A 22,844-nucleotide genomic window follows, 5' to 3' on the forward strand; every position below is an offset into this window, starting at 1 on the left:
CTTTCATGTGGTCAGCTGATTGCATGGGCAGTGGCACTGTAAGCTGCTCCATGTTGCCCTGATAATGTCTCTCAACTTTGACTTGGCTGAGAGGAGAAGGTGATGAGACTTTCAGAACTTGATGTTTTTTGAAGAAGGGATTGTCCTGCCTAACCTGCAAAAAACTGTCCTGCTAATGTACAGCGATTGACTTCCAAGACCCTTCCCAGAATGCTTATTCATTGATATTATGGAACATCAATATATAACATTTTTGCATTCTATTGTATACATTAATAAATATAATGGTATTCACAGTAGCATAGCACATTTATGGGGATAAATATAGGTCCAGTCTTTATAGGCTTGCCAAGTCATCCAGCATATACAGTTACACTTGAGAAAATGCCCAGATTTATTGTAGTCATAAAAGCATCCATAGAGTAGTTGAGAAAATGAAGACAAACATATGGACTGAGGTGTTTTCTAAAACCACCTAGACACATAGTGAACAGAGAACAATAAGCGCCCTAGCTTTTCTCAGGATGAGATTACTCATGTAATTGACACATGTACCTTTCATGTAATTTTTTTTTTTAAATGAAGTGTATGCCTTGGATACCTTTTTAGCTATATCCTCACTGTAGGATCGATTGTCAAAAGTGCTCAATGAAATCAGTGGCATTGACTTATCATTACTATTCCATACCATTGACTTCACTGGGAGCAGAATTAGGCTGACATTAGGTGTTTTTGAAACAGCCCCTCCCCATGTATATATATCCACTCAGAGAGGGGTGGAAAGTGGGACAAGAGAATTTTTCAAATTAAGCAACCTCCATGTAACAATTAGCCAGTATTTTCCAGTTTCAAAAATCAAACAAACTGAAAACAAGTTGATTATGCAAGATGCAAGTGGCCCTATGATTCTCTTCCTCTCATCACCAGCTAATTAAAACTCCAGGAGCACTATATGCACAACAGGGGTGACAAAATGTTGCCTCACCTCAGGCTTACATTACATATTTAGTGACTTACAGATGTGTAATCAAATGTAAATGTACTCAAACAGAATACTTGCTTGACTTTTATCTCCTATGATAAATGACTGGAAATGGTTTGTTGTCTGAGTTTACCAGAAATTAAAACCTTTGGTCAGCAGTTGATCAGTGTTGTCCACAACCTACATTACCAAGAGAGAGTGTCAGATAATGCATATTATGACTCAAAGGGCCACATGTATTGGTTACACATTCTCACCAGTCTGGATATTCAAGTAATAAAATGTCTGAAGCAACACCATTGTGTATTAACAAAAATCAGTCTGTCGTATTACACAGGATAGATTAATAAAGTAACAATGTTTACAGTAATAAGTACTCTAAGCTTTGACTAGTCCCAGCTGTTTGAAGTTTATGCCCTATTTAAGCATGGCAGATACAAGTTTCAAATACTGGCAAATGCCATGAGATTGCAAAATTCAAAAATTATATCAGATATTTAGGATCTGATCCAGCAAACATTTGCTACTGATCTCACTACTTATTTTAATATGTAGTGCCACTGATGTCAATACAACACACTGAATCCTATGGGACTAAGCAGACAGTGATATGCTTGGTATAAAGTGATTGCAGGAATGGCTTCAATGGGACTATGACAGTAGTTAGAACTGTGATCAGTAGTGTTTGCAAAAGTGTATCCTTAAATTGTAAACTATTTGTGTCAGGGAATGTGTCTTACTCTATGTTTCTAAAACCCCAAAGAAATGTACAGTGCTAGCTACATGGTCAGTAATAAATAGTAACTAATACAATAACACAATATAATAAAATATCTGGCCAGTGCATACAGCAAAACAGAGACTCATCTCTATTGAGCACATGTATGTTTGCCTTCTCCATATTGCTTTGACCTAGGGATTAATATACTTCAATAAAAAATAAAATTCTTTGTAACATGAGCCTTAGCTAAGCAGCTCTTTCATATTGTTAAATGCCTGTATATTTTAGGCCTCAGAAAAAGAGAACGCAGAATAAAATGCAGTAACCAAGTCATGTGGAGGACATGTAATAAACAAAGTTCTGTATGCCTCAGTGAAAAAGATCAGAATAATTCACCATTTAATAATTCTTTAGGACCTGATCCAAAGTCCATTGAAGTCATTGGGAGTCTTTCTATTGACCAATGAACTTTGGATCAGGCCCCAAAGCCTCATCAACATACAGTAAATATACTCTTCAAGGGTGAAATTCTGTCCCCAGTGACACCAATGGCAAAATTTCCTTTAACTTAATGGAGCCAGGATTTCATGGTTGAATGTACCTTACCTTAAAGGAACTCTGTCACTACCACGTGTTACTGTTTTATGTACACTGAAAGGGTACATGTATGCAGCATTTTGGATGAATGGGAGCAAGCCTTCCAGCCCAGGTCAACAGACTCAGGCTAGGGGGACTTGTGTTAGAGCTCTAAGAATAGCTGTATAGACAGCACTTCGAAGTTGCAGTCTGGGCTGGTGTTTGAGCTCTGTAGTCCATCCCCCTTCCTAGGCTTCAGAACTTGAACCGCAGCTTCAAAGCACTCTCGATACAGCTATAGTTGGAGCACTAGCATGAGCTCTGCTACCCCAAGTCTGTTGACCCAGGCTGGGAGGCTCGCTCCCGCTTGTTCCAAAATGCCGTGTAGACATACCCAGAAAGTGTTTAAGTCTAAATGTAAACGACCTTAAAATAAGGGAAGGGACTAGATTCTAAATCTCTAGTTAAAAGAAAACAAACTCTGGAGACAGAATGATTCTGAATCTAGTCCTGTGTTCCATAATCAGACAGAATTTAAATTGAAGGCAAAAGGAGGTTTGTCCAAGTAAAGGCTGCCATCTCAGGTTCCATAACTATTATAGAGGTAGCCACGTTGGTCCAAATTCACTTCTGTTGAAATGCCAGTGAAATTACACAAAGAACAAGGCTGCCAGGTTGACTCTGCTCTGAGATCCTTAAGATAGGTGCTGATCCTGCATATTGTTCTATGCAGAGAGACTCCTGTGCCCACACAGAGCCCCAGTGGATTTAAAAGGGGGACTTCTGCATGGGTGCAGAGGGCTTGCCTGGAGGGAATAGGTTGCATGATTGGGGCCTTAGTCCTTTCTGACTTTTAAGATTTTAACTGCTCAACTTTAATGTTACTCTAAAGTCATTTTTACATTTATATTTTTTGTTTTGTAAAAAAAAAGGGAAGTAAAGGCAATGAAATTGTCTGTATTTAATGGGACACCAAAAATATTTCCGTCTGAAACCTGACTTACTTTTGCTACCAGTAACAGCTAAAATTACTAAACAAAAAAGAAGATTTTTTTTTTGGTCGGTGGGGAGGGGAGGACCTCTGCCTTTCCCAGTTCAGTTTCCTTTGTGAATTTAAAAGCACTGTGGTCTCAGGGTGTGGGCTGTGCCCACAGGTGCACAGTGATTATTGGAATCTATTAGAGATTTTAATTTTGTGTTTAAAACTAATAACTGTCCACATCAGAATTTTACTTATCCAGCAGCATGAAAGAATGCTGAAATGGGCCTAGAAACATACCACTATATAACAAAGAGAGAAAATATTTTGATGCTAGTTCAACAGTTGCTCCTACGCTACAGTCCACATGCAGACAGAACTCCCATTGCCTGCTCAGTAAAATCAGTTAAAGTATTCTCACTGTCCTGGCATTGTTCTTATGCTGTATTATGGTTACATAGACTCAGTACTTGTCCGAGAAATGATACCATCCTTCCCCCTCATTCTACCCAGACCCTGCATGAGTTTGGACAAATTACTTTAGTCTCTCTGTGCCTCAAATCTCCCTCTGTGAAATGGGGATAATAGTACTTCTTTCATAGGGGCGTTGTGAGGATAGCTACATTAAAAGACTGTGAGGTGATGGAGACCATATAAGAACCTAAGACAGAAAAAATATTCACACTTTATATGAAGAATCTATTTATAAAGGATTGACAAATGGTTAATATATATATTAATAAATTACCAATTGTTATAGAGTCCAATAAATTGCTTGAAACTATGGCTTACAACCATGTATAACCCCAATGTTTATAGCAATATATAATGCATACGACTTATTATTAATATGTTACAATAATTTATTAACTCTTTATAAATGGCACTTCAAAGTGTGATTTAAAAACATTAGTAAATAATATGAACCTAGGACCTGAGGTAGGATCCTGACTCCACTGTGCTGAGCATTGTACAAACACAAAGGGACCCAGGGTCCTTGCCTTGAAGAGTTTACAATCAACTCAAGGACAAGATGCAATTTAGTGAATGTAATAAACAATTGGAAGGGGAGGAGGGAAAGGAGAGCCGAGAAACAGTATTAAGATCACATGATAACACAAGCTTACAATGTCCATAACCTAGTGGTTCTGGGCAACTTACATGAAAAGGGGGTTGTTTTGTTTTGCCTTGTTTGCTATAAATTTAAGTAGGAGGCTGGCCTCAAAAATATTTCCTGCCAAGCACTGCAAATTGCTACTGACAACATATTATCTGTAATAAACTGCAAGCTTTTTGCTCACTGATTAAGGTATCATGTGTCTTTCAACCTGCAGGAAGTGTTGCTTTCCTTCGTCCATTATCTCCTGCAAAATGATGAATTCTAATCAGGAGGAGGTCACGTTGGGCACTTTTCTCCAGTATATTGAAGATATGGGGATGAAGGCCTATGATGGCTTGGTTATACAGAATGCATCAGACATTGCTCGAGAGAATGATCGCATGAGGAATGAAACAAACCTGGCTTACTTGAAAGAAAAGAATGAAAAACGCCGCAAACAAGAAGAAGCAATAAAACGGTAAATATATCAATAAAAAGAACATTGTTTGCAAGGAAGTAGCCATGAGAAAATAATCCCATTGACTATTGGCTTCAGATGTATGGTCTGTAAAACTGATTGAAAAGTAAAGGGCCAGACCTTCAGCTGGTACAAATCAGCATAGCTCTAGTAACATCCTTGAAGCTAATGCTGATTTACACCAGCTGAGGATCTGCCCCCACACCGAACTGTTCATGTCATATGTTTTACACTATGCATGAATGACAGAGTGGCTCTGTCCTCAGAAATGTGAGAAAGACGATACTCTTAACTAACAGAATATATCTCTTACCAAATGTATGAGTTTGGGGCCCACATCAGTGTGATTTCTAAATAAAAGTTAGGTTGGTGTGAATTAAATTGCATTTCTTGGAGAACTGATCCTACAAACACTTTCAAATGTGTAACTTGTACATCTGAGTAATCCCTCCAATGGAACATCTCATGTGTAAAGTACATTCCTATGTGTTTGCAGGATTCAGACATTAGGGAATATTCCTTGTGGATCAAAATAGATTATTCTCGATTTGATGCTTTTATATAAAAAAATACTTTAATAATATCAGAGAACTCACAGTACTTACTTGCTATTTATGGGATCTCTTCATCATCCTGCTCTCTCTGAAGCCATCAGAAACTTTATCATTCATTTAAATGGAAATGGAATAGATCCCATAAATGCATGAAAGGTCGGATTCTGTAAATGTTCTAAATACAGAACTCCCATAGATTTTAATGAGCAGCTTAAGAACGGAGTGCTTACTCGATCTAGCTTCAAATTCCCAGGGATGTCAATGAGAACTGTGCACTTTCATGGACAGGAGAAAAGGATGAGCAAAAGACATATTTACATATTCAAATCTTACATTGCTTTGAGGGAAAGGACAAATTGTATAATACAAACCAGGTAACCACCCATCTAAGTACCAAACTTGCATATGCAAATGAAAGATTTGAACACACAGAGATAGGAGGCTCTTTGAATATTTCCCCCAGTGTGAATCTTCAGCATAGTAATATAAGTGATTAAATGTTGCAAAATGTACCATGTACTGTACAGGTAAAACAGACCTGCTGTGCTGCTGAATATTCCAGGGATACCTTAATAGCCCATTAATTCTGATGGAATGTTAATAGAACAGTAGAAGTAGATCTGGCGCTCTGGGTGAAAAAGCAACAAAAGCTGAAATTGTGACTGCCATGTTTCCTGATGTTTTTGGATTTTCTGTTTGAATGCTACTTTTATGTTTGGGGAAGGGGGAAAAGACAGTGTGACATGGTAGGGGAACAGCAAAAAGTAATCAAACGTGCATTTTGGAATATTCTTAGGGATTTGTGGGACATACTATATTTAGAGTGCTTCAGAATGTTTGGGAGTGGAGAATGTAGGTTTTTTTGGTGGTTCAGTTGTAATACATATGACGTGATAAGGTTACATTAACTGGCCATAAGGAAAACAGGTTAGTTTTCTGTTTTGGTTTATGCTGGTTGTGCTTTTGTTTAATCTGTGCCATCTTTGTTTCCTTTCTGTTTTCTCTGTGTAAGCAAACTAGCTATATAATGTATATATTTGTTCTTTCCCTCTCTCGTACACACACACAACTTACCCACTGTTGGATGTTAACAGGTAAATGTCTGTACAACACACTAACACAGACGGTTCCGCACACCTCACACTTGGGAAGGAAGAAAAGACACAGAAATCACATCTGCCCTAGAGGAATATTGCCGAAAATGGCCTGATGCTGCTAATGCTGGCTCTAGTGTAGATGAGTTATTAGTTACTAGCACCACTATTCACTGTCACCTACATGCCATGACAGCTGGCAGGCTGTCTAGAATAAGATGCCCCAAGTGGAGCTAAACTGATTCTAGCAATAGGGGAAATTTGTTGATAAACTTCCCTGGTATAGACAAGGAAACAAGGTGTTAATGTCTTTGGTTTTGTTTTTAGTTAGTGGATGGCAAATAGAGCATTTGGCAAATTGTTTCGGCTGGGGAAAAAAAGATTTTTTTTTTTTAATGTCAAAGTCATTCAAACCATTTGGACACTTTGTTTCAGTGATAAAAAAACAAACAAAAAAAAGCACTGGAGTCAAAATAAACCAATTGTGTGTGTGTGTGTGGGGGGGTTATTATTATTTTTCAATTCAGCCACCAAACAATCAAACTGTGCCCAGAAAGAGATGTGGGTGTGAAAATGAGTCCATCCTGGGCTGAGGAAACAGGCCAACCACCCACAGCCAGGCCATGCTTCCCAGATTTGTGTGCCCGGCAGGGGTCGGTGGGGTGGTAATCTCTCCTTTCTCAGGAAGAAAGGAGTCAGGGGTGTGCTGGATGGAAATAGATCTGGGGATGGATTTGCATCATGCCACCCAGTGGCCTTTCAGGAAGGATAATAAAACCTGAGGCCACATTACCATTCTGATAGAGCCTCCCCTGATAGCAGGGATCCTTCTGGGGGCTGTTGCTGGCCACAGAAGCACTTGCAGTGGGGAGACACAGCCAGGGAGTTCGTATGTCTGAAGGGCACCACGGCTGCATAGAGGCACAAAAACTCTTTGAAAATGGCCCTGGCCTCTTGCTGAATGTTCCATAGACTGGGAAACAAGTTTTCCTTCCCTTTAGCTCCCTCCCACAGGTTCCCCTGCACACAGTCTGGGGTGGGAAAGGGGGAGGGGCTATTCTCCCCTTTTATTAAGAGAACTGAAAACTGTGATAACCTGGAAGAACTCCGACTTGTCTAAAAGAGCAATGACATCAAAAACCACTTAAGTTGATTGCAAGTAAGTCTGCTTCCTGTGGAGACCTCAAGGGATTTATCCAATGCCATGTTCCCTGTTGACAAGTGGCAGGCATAAAATATGGCATAGGATTATTACTTCCCCTCTTTGTTTCATGCAACTATCCTTAAGTATTTGCACTATTAACTTTGGTCTTTTAGATTACTTTTGGTTCCTGCACATATGATCTAGAGAGATACAGTAGTTGCTAGGGAACACATGCAGGCATAAAATCATGAAAAGACCAGAGACCACATGATGAAGTGTGCTGAGGTAAAAAACTCAAAACAAATGTTGTTTGGGTTAGAAGTGTTCCTGACTGAGGATACAATTTCCAAAACATTCCCTGGCATTAATAATACCATTTTTGGGAGCCATTCTTTTTGAGTACAAAATGATTCTTTTTAGAAGAAGATTGATCACGGTTTTTAACAAAATAGCATGAAGTAATTTATTTATTTTCTCAGTTACATGGGTAGAAACTTTTAAGATAGATAAAATAATTCAGTGAAATGCATTAGATGGTGCCAGTGTTCTGTAAATACAATGTGAAAAATGACCTACAAAAATTAAAATGCCCTTGCATTATACATTTTTCTTGAGAAAGGGTTAGGAGTGCTACATCGCATTGTATTTGTGCACTAACAGTGGCATTGATGTACTTTTTGGTATGATTGTTAATTCAACACATGTTGATAGGTTAATTATGGAAGAAATATTGTATGGATCATTTATAAGTTACAAGAAATAAAACATGCCTCATATTGGACTGAGCAAAAATTTAGTCTCTCTCTCATCTTGCTGGACCGAGTCAGATGATCTGATCTGAATTTTTGACCTAATTTTAGCCCAGTATTTAGCGATTATGTAAAGAAAACAAGGATAATGTTCTGAGAAAGGGCTGAGATTAAATAGTAAATATGTTTTCATACATAGTTAGCACTTAATTTCTGGACATATTGATTTTTTTTGTATCTTATTTTTCTGGTCTTACTATTTTATTGTAGAGACAACATGGAAGAGGTAATATCATTTATTGGACCAACTTCTGTTGGTGAGAGAGACAAGCTTTCGAGCTTACACTGAGCTGTTCTATAAGTTTGAAGGCTGGTCTGGCCAGCGTGACAGGAAACTATTATCAGAATATTGCCATATTGCCTACAGAGTTTATGTGTTACAAATACAAAGTTAAGAAGCATTATAGCTTTCATTAGGAATCTAGTTGCAATGCTGGAAGGTGCATGTTAGCCATTCTTAATAGAAAACAGTGCACCACATTCTGGAGGCACCACTTCTGGGAATAAAACGCCTGGTTGCCTCATCAATTCAGGGTGCCCAGGGGAAGGTTGAGTATTTTGGGTTTATCCTCAAGCACCCATGATAACAGGCATTTGCCTATTAGCTCATCCATAGTTGAAACATACATTCAAAAGGCTTTAAGCCTATTAAACTTCCTTACACTTTTCTATGCTATCTTGCCCTATATAAAACTCAACTGGAAAGCATTTTTTTTAAATGCATGAATTCAAATTCTCATGTGAAAACTGAAATAACAGTCACATCAACCATATGTAGTCACTGGGGTTGCATGGCATATACATTAGTGTAAAAATGGTGCCTGTACATTCAACAGTTTTGTCCTACAGTCTTCCACTCCTTGGCTGCCAATTCTATAGAGAATATTTTTATTTTGATGCACATGTAAAAATGTAATTTCCCTCATGCTAATTTGATGGTTTGAGTGACCACGAATCTCCACCTATCGAGATTTGGACATATCTGTAAGAGTATTTCTTCCTGTTTCAAGCTGTTAACCTTGCTCGCAGCCCATTTTTAGCACTGTGAAATGGCATTGTGGAAAGCTTTGTTTTTGCTTGTTATTGAGAGTAAACAGACAGATGCCGACATGAAGGAGGAGCTTTTAGTAGTGCTGTTCTGTGGTAGAGCTAGCAGATATGGGCCAGCCAGCCAAAAGCAGAATTAAGCTCTTCTATTAAAGAAGGAATTGTAATGAACAGCTGTCATCCTAACCTCTCCTCCCCATGGCAGATCACATATTGAAGAGTAACCCATCGGCAAAATGTAAGATAATATTTTTTCTCTCTATCTCTAAATATGTATTTTAACGGGTTTGGAGGCAATTGAGTGGAGGCACTGTCTGTAGTTTTCAATGGTTATGTCCTTAGGTTTCTTTCTAAATAGGACATCCTTCAGCTAAAAGCTAGGCATTTCTAAAAGTATGCAACAGCAAACAAGGATGAAATTTTTTTTAGTCCATGGCTTTATTTACTGCTAAAAGCTCTATTTAGCAGAGAAAGTGTGTGATTTTAGAGAAACAAAATAGTGTGCATGGACATGTTAAAGTGCTTCTACCAAAATGTTTATATCAGAATCAAAATAGCCAAAGGAAAGTCTTTTCATTACCAACTTACAGTGCACAATGAACTTAATTTCAATAATATGTTGATATCAAGAAAATACTTTAGGCAAAAGAATGCATACTCTCGTTTTTTTTTAAATGGTAAAAATATTTGCCAGTAGTTGAAAGTGTGCTCAGTCAACTACACGTTTCAAAATACATGGTAGAATATTCTTCATGCTCAGCAGATAATGTTTGCAGCCAGACCTCAAGGAAAAACACAAAAGTGGAATAAATGCAGCCATTGTGGGTGATAGGCTCAGTGAAAACATCTGCAAGTGCAGATATGGGGTTTTGTTGAGAGGTTGTTAATTATGAACTCATCAGTTTATTGCTTTACAATACAAGGTTTACCATTCAGTGACAAGGAGATTTTCTGACATAACCTGATGTTTTAATCAAGAGGAATGTGCTGTTGAGGAACTTAATGATGGCACCAGTAAAAGTTGTGATTTTTTCATGATTCTCCATTACATGATTATAGTAACTCTTTGGAATGTACTAGGATACAAGTCATATTATGGTGGAGCTAGTCACAACATTGTAGTTAAGGTTCTGTTAAAGATTTCAGTTTAACACAGGAGTTTAAAATCTTTATTTTGTGAAACTCTCAAAACATCACATATAGTTCAGTTAGTGTAGCAACATCTTTTCTATGCATAGCAAGTAAAATAGTTGCCCTGTTGACCTCCGCATGTATTTTCTTACATTTATAAGTAAATAGACGAGATGATCCAGCTGACAAATCCTCCTTCCCAAATGCTCAGACCCATATGGCTACCCCTATTAGTGCAATACAAAATAAACAAACCCCAAAACAAATGTATTACTATTGTCATTTCTGGAAATATTACTTTAGAGCAGTCTTGCAAAATAAGTCAATATTTACCAGCTGAGGCAAACAACTACTTGTTGTCCGGTATTGTGACAGTACTGCCAACCCCAAGTGATCAAAATCAGAAAACAGAGAAAAATAATCAGGAGATTGGTATAAAAATCATGAGGTTCATTTCAAGTAAATCTTATACAGTTTTGAGTGTCTCTTTCCAGTGATATTTAACTTGTAATGTGAAAAGGTGAGCTCCCCCAGCACTCATCACCCCACAAAGCCTAGCTAAGTCATTTTGACTTGACTTCCATTAGCCAGATTTAAAAGGACAATAGGGCAGAGGAATGGACGTAGATGGCTCAGAGGACTGGTAATGGGATACAGAGCCCTTCCCCTTGAAGTCATCAGTTAAAATACAGCCCAAGTCAATAGTGGTTGAAAGTTATTGCTACCTGTTTGCTGTGTACTAACTGGTGTGAAATGGACTGCTGGCCTCATTCCAGTTTCTAGTGGCTAGATGTTCACATTATAACGTACAACCTGGCTAGCACTCTTGGCAGACTGAATTATCATGGAGACTGCCTGGCTCCATCACTCTTTGTGGTACCCTACACATCATAACTAAGGCATATTGACGAGTGTCTCAAGAATTTTTCACTGCCACTTTTAATCCCTTGTTCTTCTGCTCCTCTCTTTCTTTCTTTATTTCCTTGCTATCTCTTGCTTACATTTTTAAAAAATATAGCCAGGATATTTCTAACTAATGCAGAAAATGGGGAAATATTTTAAACAAGTGGGAGTGTCCCTTATGGAGAGGGCTATAGAACTTAATAGAAATGAAACCACTATAGAGCAATAGAAATGTTATAGGGTTGTATAAAAATTATTCGAAACACGTGCAGAATTTATTAGAAAAATAATGAATTTTTAACCATTGTACAGAATTATACAGAAGGGAGATTATAAAGTGAAGAAATTATATGGGTCAAAAATAGGGTAGAAAGGTTATCATTATCTACTAAATTCCATAGGACTTTTCCAGAAGGGGATTTAATGTTATCAAATAGATACTGGGCAGGAAAAGAAGGAGAACGTATTTTCAAGGCTGCCCACTTATAGCCTTTTTAGTGAATTCAGAATGGATCTCATTAATAAAGAAATACCTTCAGTAAAACAGCGGAATCACATATATTAGCAATGAGTCCAATTCAGCTGGAAAAAAATTCTTTAAGTGTTGATCTGCTCCCATTCAAAAAAAAAAAAATCACAATTTCAGTAATATATTCTATGGTCAAGTTCCACTGACTCCTGACAAACAGAGTCATTCCATGTGGTTTGAACTATAATGGTTACGGGAAAGGATGATGCTGCCCAAGGAAGTAATAGTTGCGGAAGAGAGGCCAAAAAGAACTCTCTGAATTCATAAGCAGTAAAATGCAGTCAGTAGTGAAACTCACAAACACACACTTATGAGCTGCTGAGAAACCGGTTGCTCGTATGCACAACTGGGAAAGTGCCGCTCAACACAGGGTGGGGGGAAGAAACAGAACCAAAGATATATGACGATCAGGATAATATGAATGGATCGTTTTTATGCCTTATGAAAATCCACCATTTATAAACACCTAGATATAAGCCTGAACAAAACTGAAGCAGGCAAATTGTTTTTGAAAGTCATTTCAGGTCATTCCCTTTTCCAGGGTTGTAAATTCCAACTGTACTTTGCACTCATTAATAATAGAGGGGATTATGTCACATTCCCCCCAACTGGCTGATAACTGTGCTCTCCCCCTTTCTCTAGACATTAGAACCCCCTCAGCTATTTCTGGTTAAAAATATTTTTTACAATTTATTTTTAAGAGGAATTGGCTTGAGCACACACTATGGTGCCTTGATAATCTAATCACTGTGTTCATTTACTTGTGACAAGGAGGAAGGAACCCTATTTGGATATGCATCAGAAAAGAAATTATTGTAGCACATGCCTGCTCTGCAACAAAAGCCAACATATGTTGATGGGTATTACTTGTGTGCTGTGTGCTAGGTGGAGGACTGAAATTATATGAAAACTTAATGTAGGGGACAGTTTATTTTTTGTTGTGCAGATTAGATTTGTATGTGATTGGATTAAAATTTGAGAAATGAGAGATTAAAGCAGAAGCAGATTTTGGAGGTGGGGGACGGGACTGCATGGCTTAGTAGCTAACCTTTTCTTCCTCTAAGGTTTTCCATTCCAATTTGGCTTGAAGTCCTAAGTAAACTCAAGTTTCAGAGTAACAGCCGTGTTAGTCTGTATCCGCAAAAAGAAGAACAGGAGTACTTGTGGCACCTTAGAGACTAACAAATTTATTAGAGCATAAGCTTTCGTGGACTACAGCCCACTTCTTCGGATGCATATAGAATGGAACATATAATGAGGAGATATATATACACACATACGGAGAGCATAAACAGGTGGGAGTTGTCTTACCAACTCTGAGAGGCCAATTAATTAAGAGAAAAAAAAAAAAAAACTTTTGAAGTGATAATCAAGCTAGCCGAGTACAGACAGTGTGATAAGAAGTGTGAGAGTACTTACAAGGGGAGATAGTCAACGTTTGTAATGGCTCAGCCATTCCCAGTCCTTATTCAAACCGGAGTTGATTGTGTCTAGTTTGCATATCAATTCTAGCTCTGCAGTCTCTCTTTGGAGTCTGTTTTTGAAGTTTTTCTGTTGTAATATAGCCACCCGCAGGTCTGTCACTGAATGACCAGACAGGTTAAAGTGTTCTCCCACTGGTTTTTGAGTATTTTGATTCCTGATGTCAGATTTGTGTCCATTAATTCTTTTGCGTAGAGACTGTCCGGTTTGGCCAATGTACATGGCAGAGGGGCATTGCTGGCACATGATGGCATAGATCACATTGGTAGATGTGCAGGTGAACGAGCCCCTGATGGTATGGCTGATGTGATTAGGTCCTATGATGATGTCACTTGAATAGATATGTGGACAGAGTTGGCATCGGGGTTTGTTACAAGGATAGGTTCCTGGGTTAGTGGTTTTGTTCAGTGATGTGTGGTTGCTGGTGAGTATTTGCTTTAGGTTGGGGGGTTGTCTGTAAGCGAGGACAGGTCTGTCTCCCAAGATCTGTGAGAGTAAAGGATCATCTTTCACTTTAACCTGTCTGGTCATTCAGTGACAGACCTGCGGGTGGCTATATTACAACAGAAAAACTTCAAAAACAGACTCCAAAGAGAGACTGCAGAGCTAGAATTGATATGCAAACTAGACACAATCAACTCCGGTTTGAATAAGGACTGGGAATGGCTGAGCCATTACAAACGTTGACTATCTCCCCTTGTAAGTACTCTCACACTTCTTATCACACTGTCTGTACTCGGCTAGCTTGATTATCACTTCAAAAGTTTTTTTTTTTTTTTTCTCTTAATTAATTGGCCTCTCAGAGTTGGTAAGACAACTCCCACCTGTTTATGCTCTCTGTATGTGTGTATATATATCTCCTCATTATATGTTCCATTCTATATGCATCCGAAGAAGTGGGCTGTAGTCCACGAAAGCTTATGCTCTAATAAATTTGTTAGTCTCTAAGGTGCCACAAGTACTCCTGTTCTTCTTTTTAAGTAAACTCAGTTTAAAGATGTCAACAAAATTCCCTGTTGAAAATTGTCCTTGGCACAAAACCTTCATTCATAATTTAGTGCCAATGACAGTCTCCTCTCTAGAGAGGCCACAACTCAGCTAACATGAAAACAGGATGACCTCTCACCTCCGCAGAGTCAGGGAGGTTCAGTACAGGGTTGAGAGTGCTGGTAGACTGTTGTAGGAGAGCTAACGCTGCAACTCCCTACCAAGGGTGCTGCATAGACTGTGAAATGAATAAATAAAAGGACTTCAGCTTCCATAGCAGAAGTCCAGTCAAAAGTAGAGAGTTGTTGCTCTTTATTTCTATTGCAGCAGTGCCTAAAGACCCCAAATAGGAATTAGGGGCCCATTATACTAGGCACTGTATAAACTTATAATGCAAAGACAGTCCTGGCCAGAGACCGCTCACAATTTAACATTGAGACAATACACAACAGGTAAAAAAACCTTATGATTTAGGGGTTAAACGACTGCTCATTTCCAGTTGTATTGTAGTGCAGCATTGGATAAGTTAAAACAGTTCCCTAGTTGATGGGATATACTGAGCAGTTCCATCTAACAGCTATTGTTTGAATAGCTTGAAATCTTAATAGAAAGAGTTAATAGGCATGTCTAGAATGTGTCCATAGTGAAAGAGCTAACACTATCTAATACCAATACCACTATTCTTGGCTGGAAATGAGTTACATTAGGCAATCATAATTTTAAAAGATTGAAAATATGAATAATTGTATGGCTTGCTACTAATTAATAAAATTTACCTACATTTAATCCATTCCCTCTTCTGGTGGATTATACAGGACATATCTCACCAGTAGATTCTCTGCTAACTGAGGGCACTTCAGTTATTAAGTTTAGATCACGTGTGCTATTAAGTGAATTGCTTGGTACAGCCTTTCCCTGAATGCTAGAGCAAATGCAGTATTTCATACTTTGGCTAATTTTATACTATAATTTAATTTCTGAAACATGCTTTTAATTGAATTTTTAAAGACAAAAGGAAATGAAGGTGCAGTGTCTCTTACTATTGGAATAGGATTGTTTTAAAATGCAGTTCATCAAGAGGACAATCTTCTATATTAAACCTAAAGTTTATTGTGCTTCTCTGCATGCTGTTGAGGGACAGAAAATTCCTGCTGTACACAAAAAGCTCAGGGCTGAAACTGAGGTGTTGGTATACATCAGAAGTTATTTTTCTCACACTCAGCATTATAACACCAGCAGGGACAATATCGCAGCAGTCCCAGATTATGTAAATCAGAAAAATCAGTAAACAAAGAGACTAATTTAAATTCATCTGCTGATACCAAAATCACATTAGTGCAAACTAACTAGCGATTTAATTTTCCCAACTTTTGGAAGTGAAATAAACCAGAGGGAAGTGTCAGCAATTTTGTAATAAGCTAAAAGTTACTGTTTTGCAGAGGAAAATTTGCTATTTGCTTCCAGAAACTTTTCTCTGTACTTTAGAGATGAAGATGAATATCAAGGTCTAAATACTATATGGTTTGAAGTTTATCTTCGTTTCAGCTGAAATCCACACAATCAGCTCTTAGTTTCATGATCACAGAGTCATCTAGGTTAGAAAAGTGAGGGTGGTGTCAGTTGGGTGGACATCAGATTTTTTAAAAACAAACAAAGCAAAAAAAACCCAGAAGACACTAAAATTCACTGTGAATAGAATGCTATATTGTGGTATCTATCGTGTGCTGCATTTTAGTATTGTGATCCTTTTAAATCAGGACACTGAATGTAATTATTATTTTCCCTTTTATTGCTATGGGAGAGAAAGTAGATAGCATGCAATGGAAAGGAAACAGAAAATATGAATGGGAGGAAGAGCATAATTTATCCTTTTTTAACAATTGAGAAAAAGGAAGGGGACTAGAAATACCCAAACTCTCAAAGTATCTCTAATAAAAGGGGGAAAGAAACAGTAGCAGTCTCTCATTCCCTTACTGTGTTGGGGAGGCCTCTGCTCTTTCTTTTGCCTCATTGAGTCAGTAAGGTGCTCACCTCAGCTCAATGCAGTGAGTTCTTGTGCAGCTGGCCAGAAGAAAAGAGTTGTTGCCTTTTTAAGGGCTCCCCTTACAACAAGTGTTAGAGGAGGACAAGTGGGGACAGTTTACAGGGACAGAGTGAAGGGCAGGAAGTAGCTGGCCAGATAGGATGGGGATTGTGCCCTTCCTGCTGACCAGCAGTAGGGGTATTTCTATCCCCATGCAGGCCTGGAGGAGCCCTTCTTCACCTCATAGACTCATAGACTCATAGACTTTAAGGTCAGAAGGGACCATTATGATCATCTAGTCTGACCCCCTGCATGCTGCAGGCCATAAAACCGTCCCTACCCCTTCCCTGGACTCTGCTGTTGAAGTCCCCAATCCTGTTTTAGGTGACTTCAATCGGCAGAGACCCTCCTGCTAGAGATCCCTGCCCCATGCTGCGGAGGAAGGCGAAAAACCTCCAGGGCTCGGCCAATCTGCCCTGGAGGAAAATTCCTTCCCGACCCCAAAAATGGCGATCAGTCAGACCCCGAGCATATAGGCAAGAGTCACCAGCCTGACCCCTGTCAGCCATTATACGATTTACCTACCATTGTTTGGTTTTCCTTGACTACTATGTTTTACCATTAAACCATTCCCTCCATAAATTTATCTAACTTAATCTTAAAACCAGACAGGTCCGTCGCCCCCACCGTTTCCCTCGGAAGGCCGTTCCAATATTTCACCCCTCTGACGGTCAAAAACCTTCGTCTAATTTCAAGCCTGAACTTCCCCACGGCCAGTTTATATCCATTCGTTCTCGTATCCACATTAGTACTAAGCTGGAATAATTCTTCTCCCTCCCTTGTATTAATCCCTCTAATATATTTAAAGATAGCAATCATATCCCCCCTCAGCCTTCACTTTGTCAGACTAAACAACCCAAGCTCCTCTAGTCTCTTTTCATACGACAGGTTTTCCATTCCTCTGATCATCCTAGTGGCCCTTCTCTGCACCCGTTCCAGTTTGAGTTCATCTTTTTTAAACATGGGAGACCAGAACTGCACACAGTACTCCAAGTGAGGTCTCACCAGCGCCTTGTACAACGGGAGCAGGACCTCCTTATCCCTACTAGATATACCTCGCCTAATGCATCCCAAGACAGCATTGGCTTTTTTCACCGCCACGTCGCATTGTCGACTCATAGTCATCCTGCGGTCTACGAGGACCCCTAGGTCCTTCTCCTCTTCCGTTACCTCTAACCAATGCGTCCCCATCTTGTAACTAAAATTGTTATTAGTCATCCCCAAATGCATTACCTTACACTTTTTACTATTAAATTTCATCCTATTTCTGATACTCCAATTCACAAGCTCATTCAAGTCTCCCTGCAGGATATCCCTATCCTCCTCCGAATTTACAACGCCTCCCACCTTCGTATCATCCGCAAACTTTATCAGCCCACTCCTGCAATCGGTCCCGAGGTCAGTTATAAATAGATTAAATAAAATGGGTCCCAAAACCGAACCTTGAGGCACTCCACTAGTAACCTCCCTCCAACCCGACAGTTCACCCTTTAACCTGGACTGGACTGGCAGCATCCACCCACACACTTATGAAATTTGCAAAAGGACCAGGTTTCCTCAGGACCTGCTGTGAACATTATGCTAATCACCCTTACAGAGGTCTGCTCAGGAACAAACATTTTACTACTTTTGGAGGGGCCTGCTCCCCCTCCCATGACCGGAAGCTCATTCTCCTCCTGCAACCGAAGAAGCTGTCAGCTCCCATCCTGGCCCCAGGGCCGGAGGAGTTCTGTGCCCCTGCCAATTATTGGAGGGGTCTGTGCCCCTGCTCGCCCCCTCTTATGCACTCCCCTGCACCATTTTTTCCTTGGGGGATGGGTAGAAAGTAATTTTTCCCTCATTACCAGAATGGCTGAAGCAGGGTGATGGGTTTATATTTTGTTTTGTATTCCTGACAGCAGGTCTAGGACCTGGTAGGATGGGACAGGAGGTTAAGTTATAATTAAGCAACTTAGTACATAAACTTCATGGTAGATGTCCAGTGCAGGTACTCATTATGATCATTGGATAAAATAAATTAGAAAAGGATTTGAAGGAAAGCATCCCTTAATGGATCTGAGACAGAGTGTTTTGGGCTCCTATATCTGGTACAGTGAGTAGACCCCACTCCTGTTGCTGAAGTACTAGGTCCAGTTGTAGTATCCACTGCTCAAGAAGGATATGGATAAATTGGAGGGTTCAGAGAAGAGCCATGAGTATGAATTAGGATTAGAAAATATGCCTTGAACTCCTTGAGTCTAACAAAGAAAAGGTTAAGGGGTGACTTTAGTACAGTCAATAAGTACCTTCATGGGGAACATATTTGATAATGAGCTCTTTAATCTATCCGAGAAAGATATATAATATGATCTAATGGCTTGAAATAGAAGCTGGACAAATTTAGACTGGAAATAAGGTACATGTTTGTTTTTTTAAAAAGTGAGGCTTATTAACCATTGGAACAATTTACTGGAGTCATGGTCGATTCTCCATCACTGAGAATTTTTAAATCAAGATTGGATGTTTTTCTAAAAGATCTGCTTCAGGAATTATTTGGGGGAAGTTCTATGGTCTATGTTTCTCAGGAGTTCAGATTAGATAATCACAATGGTCCCTTTTAGCTTTGGAATCTATGAATCTCTCCACTTGGAGCTGGACTAAGACCGCCAACTCATTTTGCACAAACAGCTGAACATAAATTAGATGGTAAAGTTTTTGGGGTCAGATTTACAGAGGTATATAGGTGCATATAGATAAAAATAGGCACCTAACTCCTATTGAAAGTTCAGTTCAACATGAGTTAAACATGTAACTCAGAATTTTCAGAAGTGATGAAGTTTCTATTTGCATCTTTAGGTGCCTAAGTACCTTTGTAAATCTGGCCCTCTGTTACTAATGATTTAGGCCATGTTCAACCAGTCAGCTAGAAGTGAAAGGCTATGTAGTCCATTATCAACCAACCAAGTTAGCCAGTCTCCTAACTTTAGCATCAGACATTAATGAAATTCCATGATGTCTCAGCTACATTTCACACAAGTTTCTCAAAGCTGACAGGCAATCTGTGGATTACAATGGTTAAAAAAGCTCCTGTTGAACTCTAGTTTTTAGATATGTTTTCATCTGGTTATAGTAGTGAAAAAATTGCATTTTCTCCCAGTACTAATTAGAACCATATTTTGGTAGCTAGAATATTATATTTTAGTGTGCACTTGAAATGGGAAAACACATTGATATTCATGTATTGTAATGTGTATGTGTCAAAATTACATTATTTTTGATCAGACTGGTAACCTGTAATTTAAATGGCTTCTTTTGGAGATTAAAAACTGGCTTTATCTGTATTACACTGATTACTACTGAACAGATATTTTACTTAAAATTCCATCAGATTCATATCCAAACTTAAGCCCGGCCTAGAAATGCTTTTTTATACAATAATATCCTTGCAATGTTAATTTGAATTCTGAGGCATCTGTGATGGAGCAGATCAGAAAATTGCATATGTACTTACCATGGCAACCCTTGCATCACATGATACACATGCTAGTTCAGAGCCAAAGAACAGAGTAGCTTCTTAAACAAACACACAGATGCCTTTTTGTCATGTGATCTTTGCTACACTTGGCAGATTTTTTAAAGGGGAAAAATGTCAATAAACTGACAGCCCACCAGGGTTTTGCTTTTATTTCATGCTCTTTTACTTGGAGATCTCAGTAAAGCAACATTTTGTCCAGTTCACCCCCCCCCCTCCCCCCGCCGCCCCATACACTCCACTTTATTTTTTAAATTAAAATCAGGAGGATAGAGAGATAGATGGAGACCCCTCTTTTGGCATTTTCTTCATTTCTATTTCACTAATGAAGTGGTATTTCAGCCACATTTATTCAATAGGATAAAACACTGACCATACAAAGGTTTATAGATTCCATAAAATAGGCAATATTGTGCCATTGCTTTTTAAGTAGAAAGGCCCTTTGATTTCAATGGGGCATTAATGGCACTGCGAAGGGCTTCAATCACCACAGGAGCACTCCTTACGGCCAGGCCTGGTATAGCAGCTGTCTTTCAGTGTGGCGCCCCCTGCTGATTGTTTCTCTTCCCATAACTCAGCCCTCTGGCCAGGTCATGATCCAATGTAACAGAAATCCCAACATAAAATAGTCTAATATCCTCACAAAAGAGGGTCTTTGACCTCAACTCCAGGTCCTTAGTCCTCATACCCCTGTCCCCTCCTCCAGAGTCAAACCACCTTGCCAATGGTTGGTAGGGGAACACAAGCCCTCCCACTACAGTAGGTTCCAGCCCAGGGACGCTATAACCAGCAGCCCAAGTCTGTGCAGTCCCACCCCTTGCTGCTGTTTCCCTGGAGTCCTTCCTATAAAGCCTTTCTCAGGTCTTCTTCCCTCCAACTTTTCTCGGTTGACCCTTCTTTCAGGGCCCTCCCCTCGAATCCCATAACAAAATCCCAGTATATATATATATATATATATATAAAAACAACTTCAGCCCTCCTCAGGCTTGCCCTTTCAAGATTCTTAAGTTCCCCTTACTCTGTTTCTCCACAGAACTCCTCCTAAGGTTCTCTCTGTCTGGCAGTTCAAATCCTGCCCTTCTTTCAAGGTGTGCTGCCAGAGCCTGCTCCATCCCAGTAGCTGCTTTATGCCTCCCCAACTGCTTGCCAGCCTTCTCTACTCCAGCTAGAATCCATGGGCTTATTCTTTCCCTGTGGGTTTCTTCTTCTCCACCTCTGTATTCGCAGAGAGTGACTGCAGACTCTCTCCCCTGCCAGTCCCTTCTGCTCTCAACTATCTACCACCAGTCCCTCCCCAGCTGGGCTACATTATCAATGAAGCCTGGCTCTCTCTCTTTGGAAGGTGCTTTCAGGTATGTAATTGGCCTCTCGGGCCCACATTAACCCAATCGGGGTCTGTGTGGGATACACCCCATCACAGGCACTTATATTGCACAACACCTTTCAGGCCAATTTTCTGCCTTCAGTTTCACATGTAAAACCCTATAGATTTCAAGAGTATAAATGAGGTCAGAACTTGGGCCTTTACTTAAGAGCACTTTAGAAACATTAAGCAGTCATTATCAGTGCCAGGTCATGTGCTAACCTGTCAGGACAAACTGCAGAACTCCCCACAGGCTTATGCTCAGAGCATCTGCATACTTCCCTTAAAGTATCTGGGAGGACAGCAAAGAGTGACCTCGCAAGTCCCAAGCCATCCTTTTGGAGCATTTGAACCTCCATGGTGCTCCTGTCCTTGCCCTTCTTTAGAAGTTCTGTTGCTATTGTTTACTTCCACTTCCCCATCTGCAGCTATGCTTACCCATCAGAAAGAGCAGTCTGGAAGATTCAGAGGAGGAGTTACTGCTGGTCTGAGCCCTGGTAACTTATGAAGGGAGGATGCTGCGAAGACAGTCTGCTCTTCAGCACTGTCTCTGCTCCCCTAACGGCCCTGAGCATGTACATATGAGGGCCTTTGTGATGTGTAAAAGGCCAGCAGGTGGTATACTGTTGAGCTGCTAGTCTCCTGCCTCCGCAGGGACAGAGTCTTTACTGCCACATTTGTCACTCTACACGTTGCATAGTGGAAGGGAGCACATGGCCTATAATTGGTATTTATGACCACTTAAAACCTGCCCCCAATTTGACACAGATTTTTTTCTGTACTGCCTATACAATCTACGTGGGGAAAAAGTCAGTGAAGAGAATGAGATCTGACTGAAATAGTGTGCATTTTTTATTCCTGGTTTAATGAGGACCTTAATTTGCTTGGCCAACACTTTGTTAGAATAAAAATATATCTCAAAGTGTGTACACTTGACTAAAATGGAGAAGTGGGACTTAGATCAGACATGCATATGCACATGAAGCAGTTTATTATTAAACAGCAAAATACGAGTAAAAGCAAAACAGTTGCCTGCCTTTGGTTTTATCAATTTAGTGCATTATAAACAAAACAATAGAGTTTATGATTGTCCTTTTTGATTAAAGTTACAGTCACTACACATGACCCTATAGTTACAATGGAGGACTTATGTGGAGCAATGTGCTGCATCAACAAAATGAGGGAGGAAATTTGGCAGAGTGACAAGAAGATATAAAGAGTGTTAGTTTAATTAATAAAAAAATCAATTATTTGGCCTTTTGCTTCAGCTATGCAGCTATCATTTAGCTCCAGTTATATAAAGGCAACCCATTTTACAAAGAGGACACCTTTCAAGTCCCTGTATGCTGGAATTAATGATTCCAGTGATTTG

The 22,844-nt window shown here is 39.5% G+C and overlaps 1 protein-coding gene across 1 annotated transcript in view; it reads left to right on the forward strand.

Moving 5' to 3' along the window:
- The first annotated feature begins 4,620 nt into the window (after window positions 1-4,620).
- NYAP2 (neuronal tyrosine-phosphorylated phosphoinositide-3-kinase adaptor 2) overlaps window positions 4,621-22,844 on the forward strand; it is a 177,248-nt gene continuing 159,024 nt past the window's right edge. Inside the window, exon 1 of the mRNA XM_054038887.1 lies at window positions 4,621-4,835. Within this exon, the coding sequence (XP_053894862.1) occupies window positions 4,630-4,835 (206 nt within the window). The 5' untranslated portion in view covers window positions 4,621-4,629. The remainder of the gene's footprint in view (window positions 4,836-22,844) is intronic.

Source organism: Malaclemys terrapin, chromosome 9 (genome assembly GCF_027887155.1).
Source record: "Malaclemys terrapin pileata isolate rMalTer1 chromosome 9, rMalTer1.hap1, whole genome shotgun sequence".
NCBI classification, from domain to species: domain Eukaryota; kingdom Metazoa; phylum Chordata; order Testudines; family Emydidae; genus Malaclemys; species Malaclemys terrapin.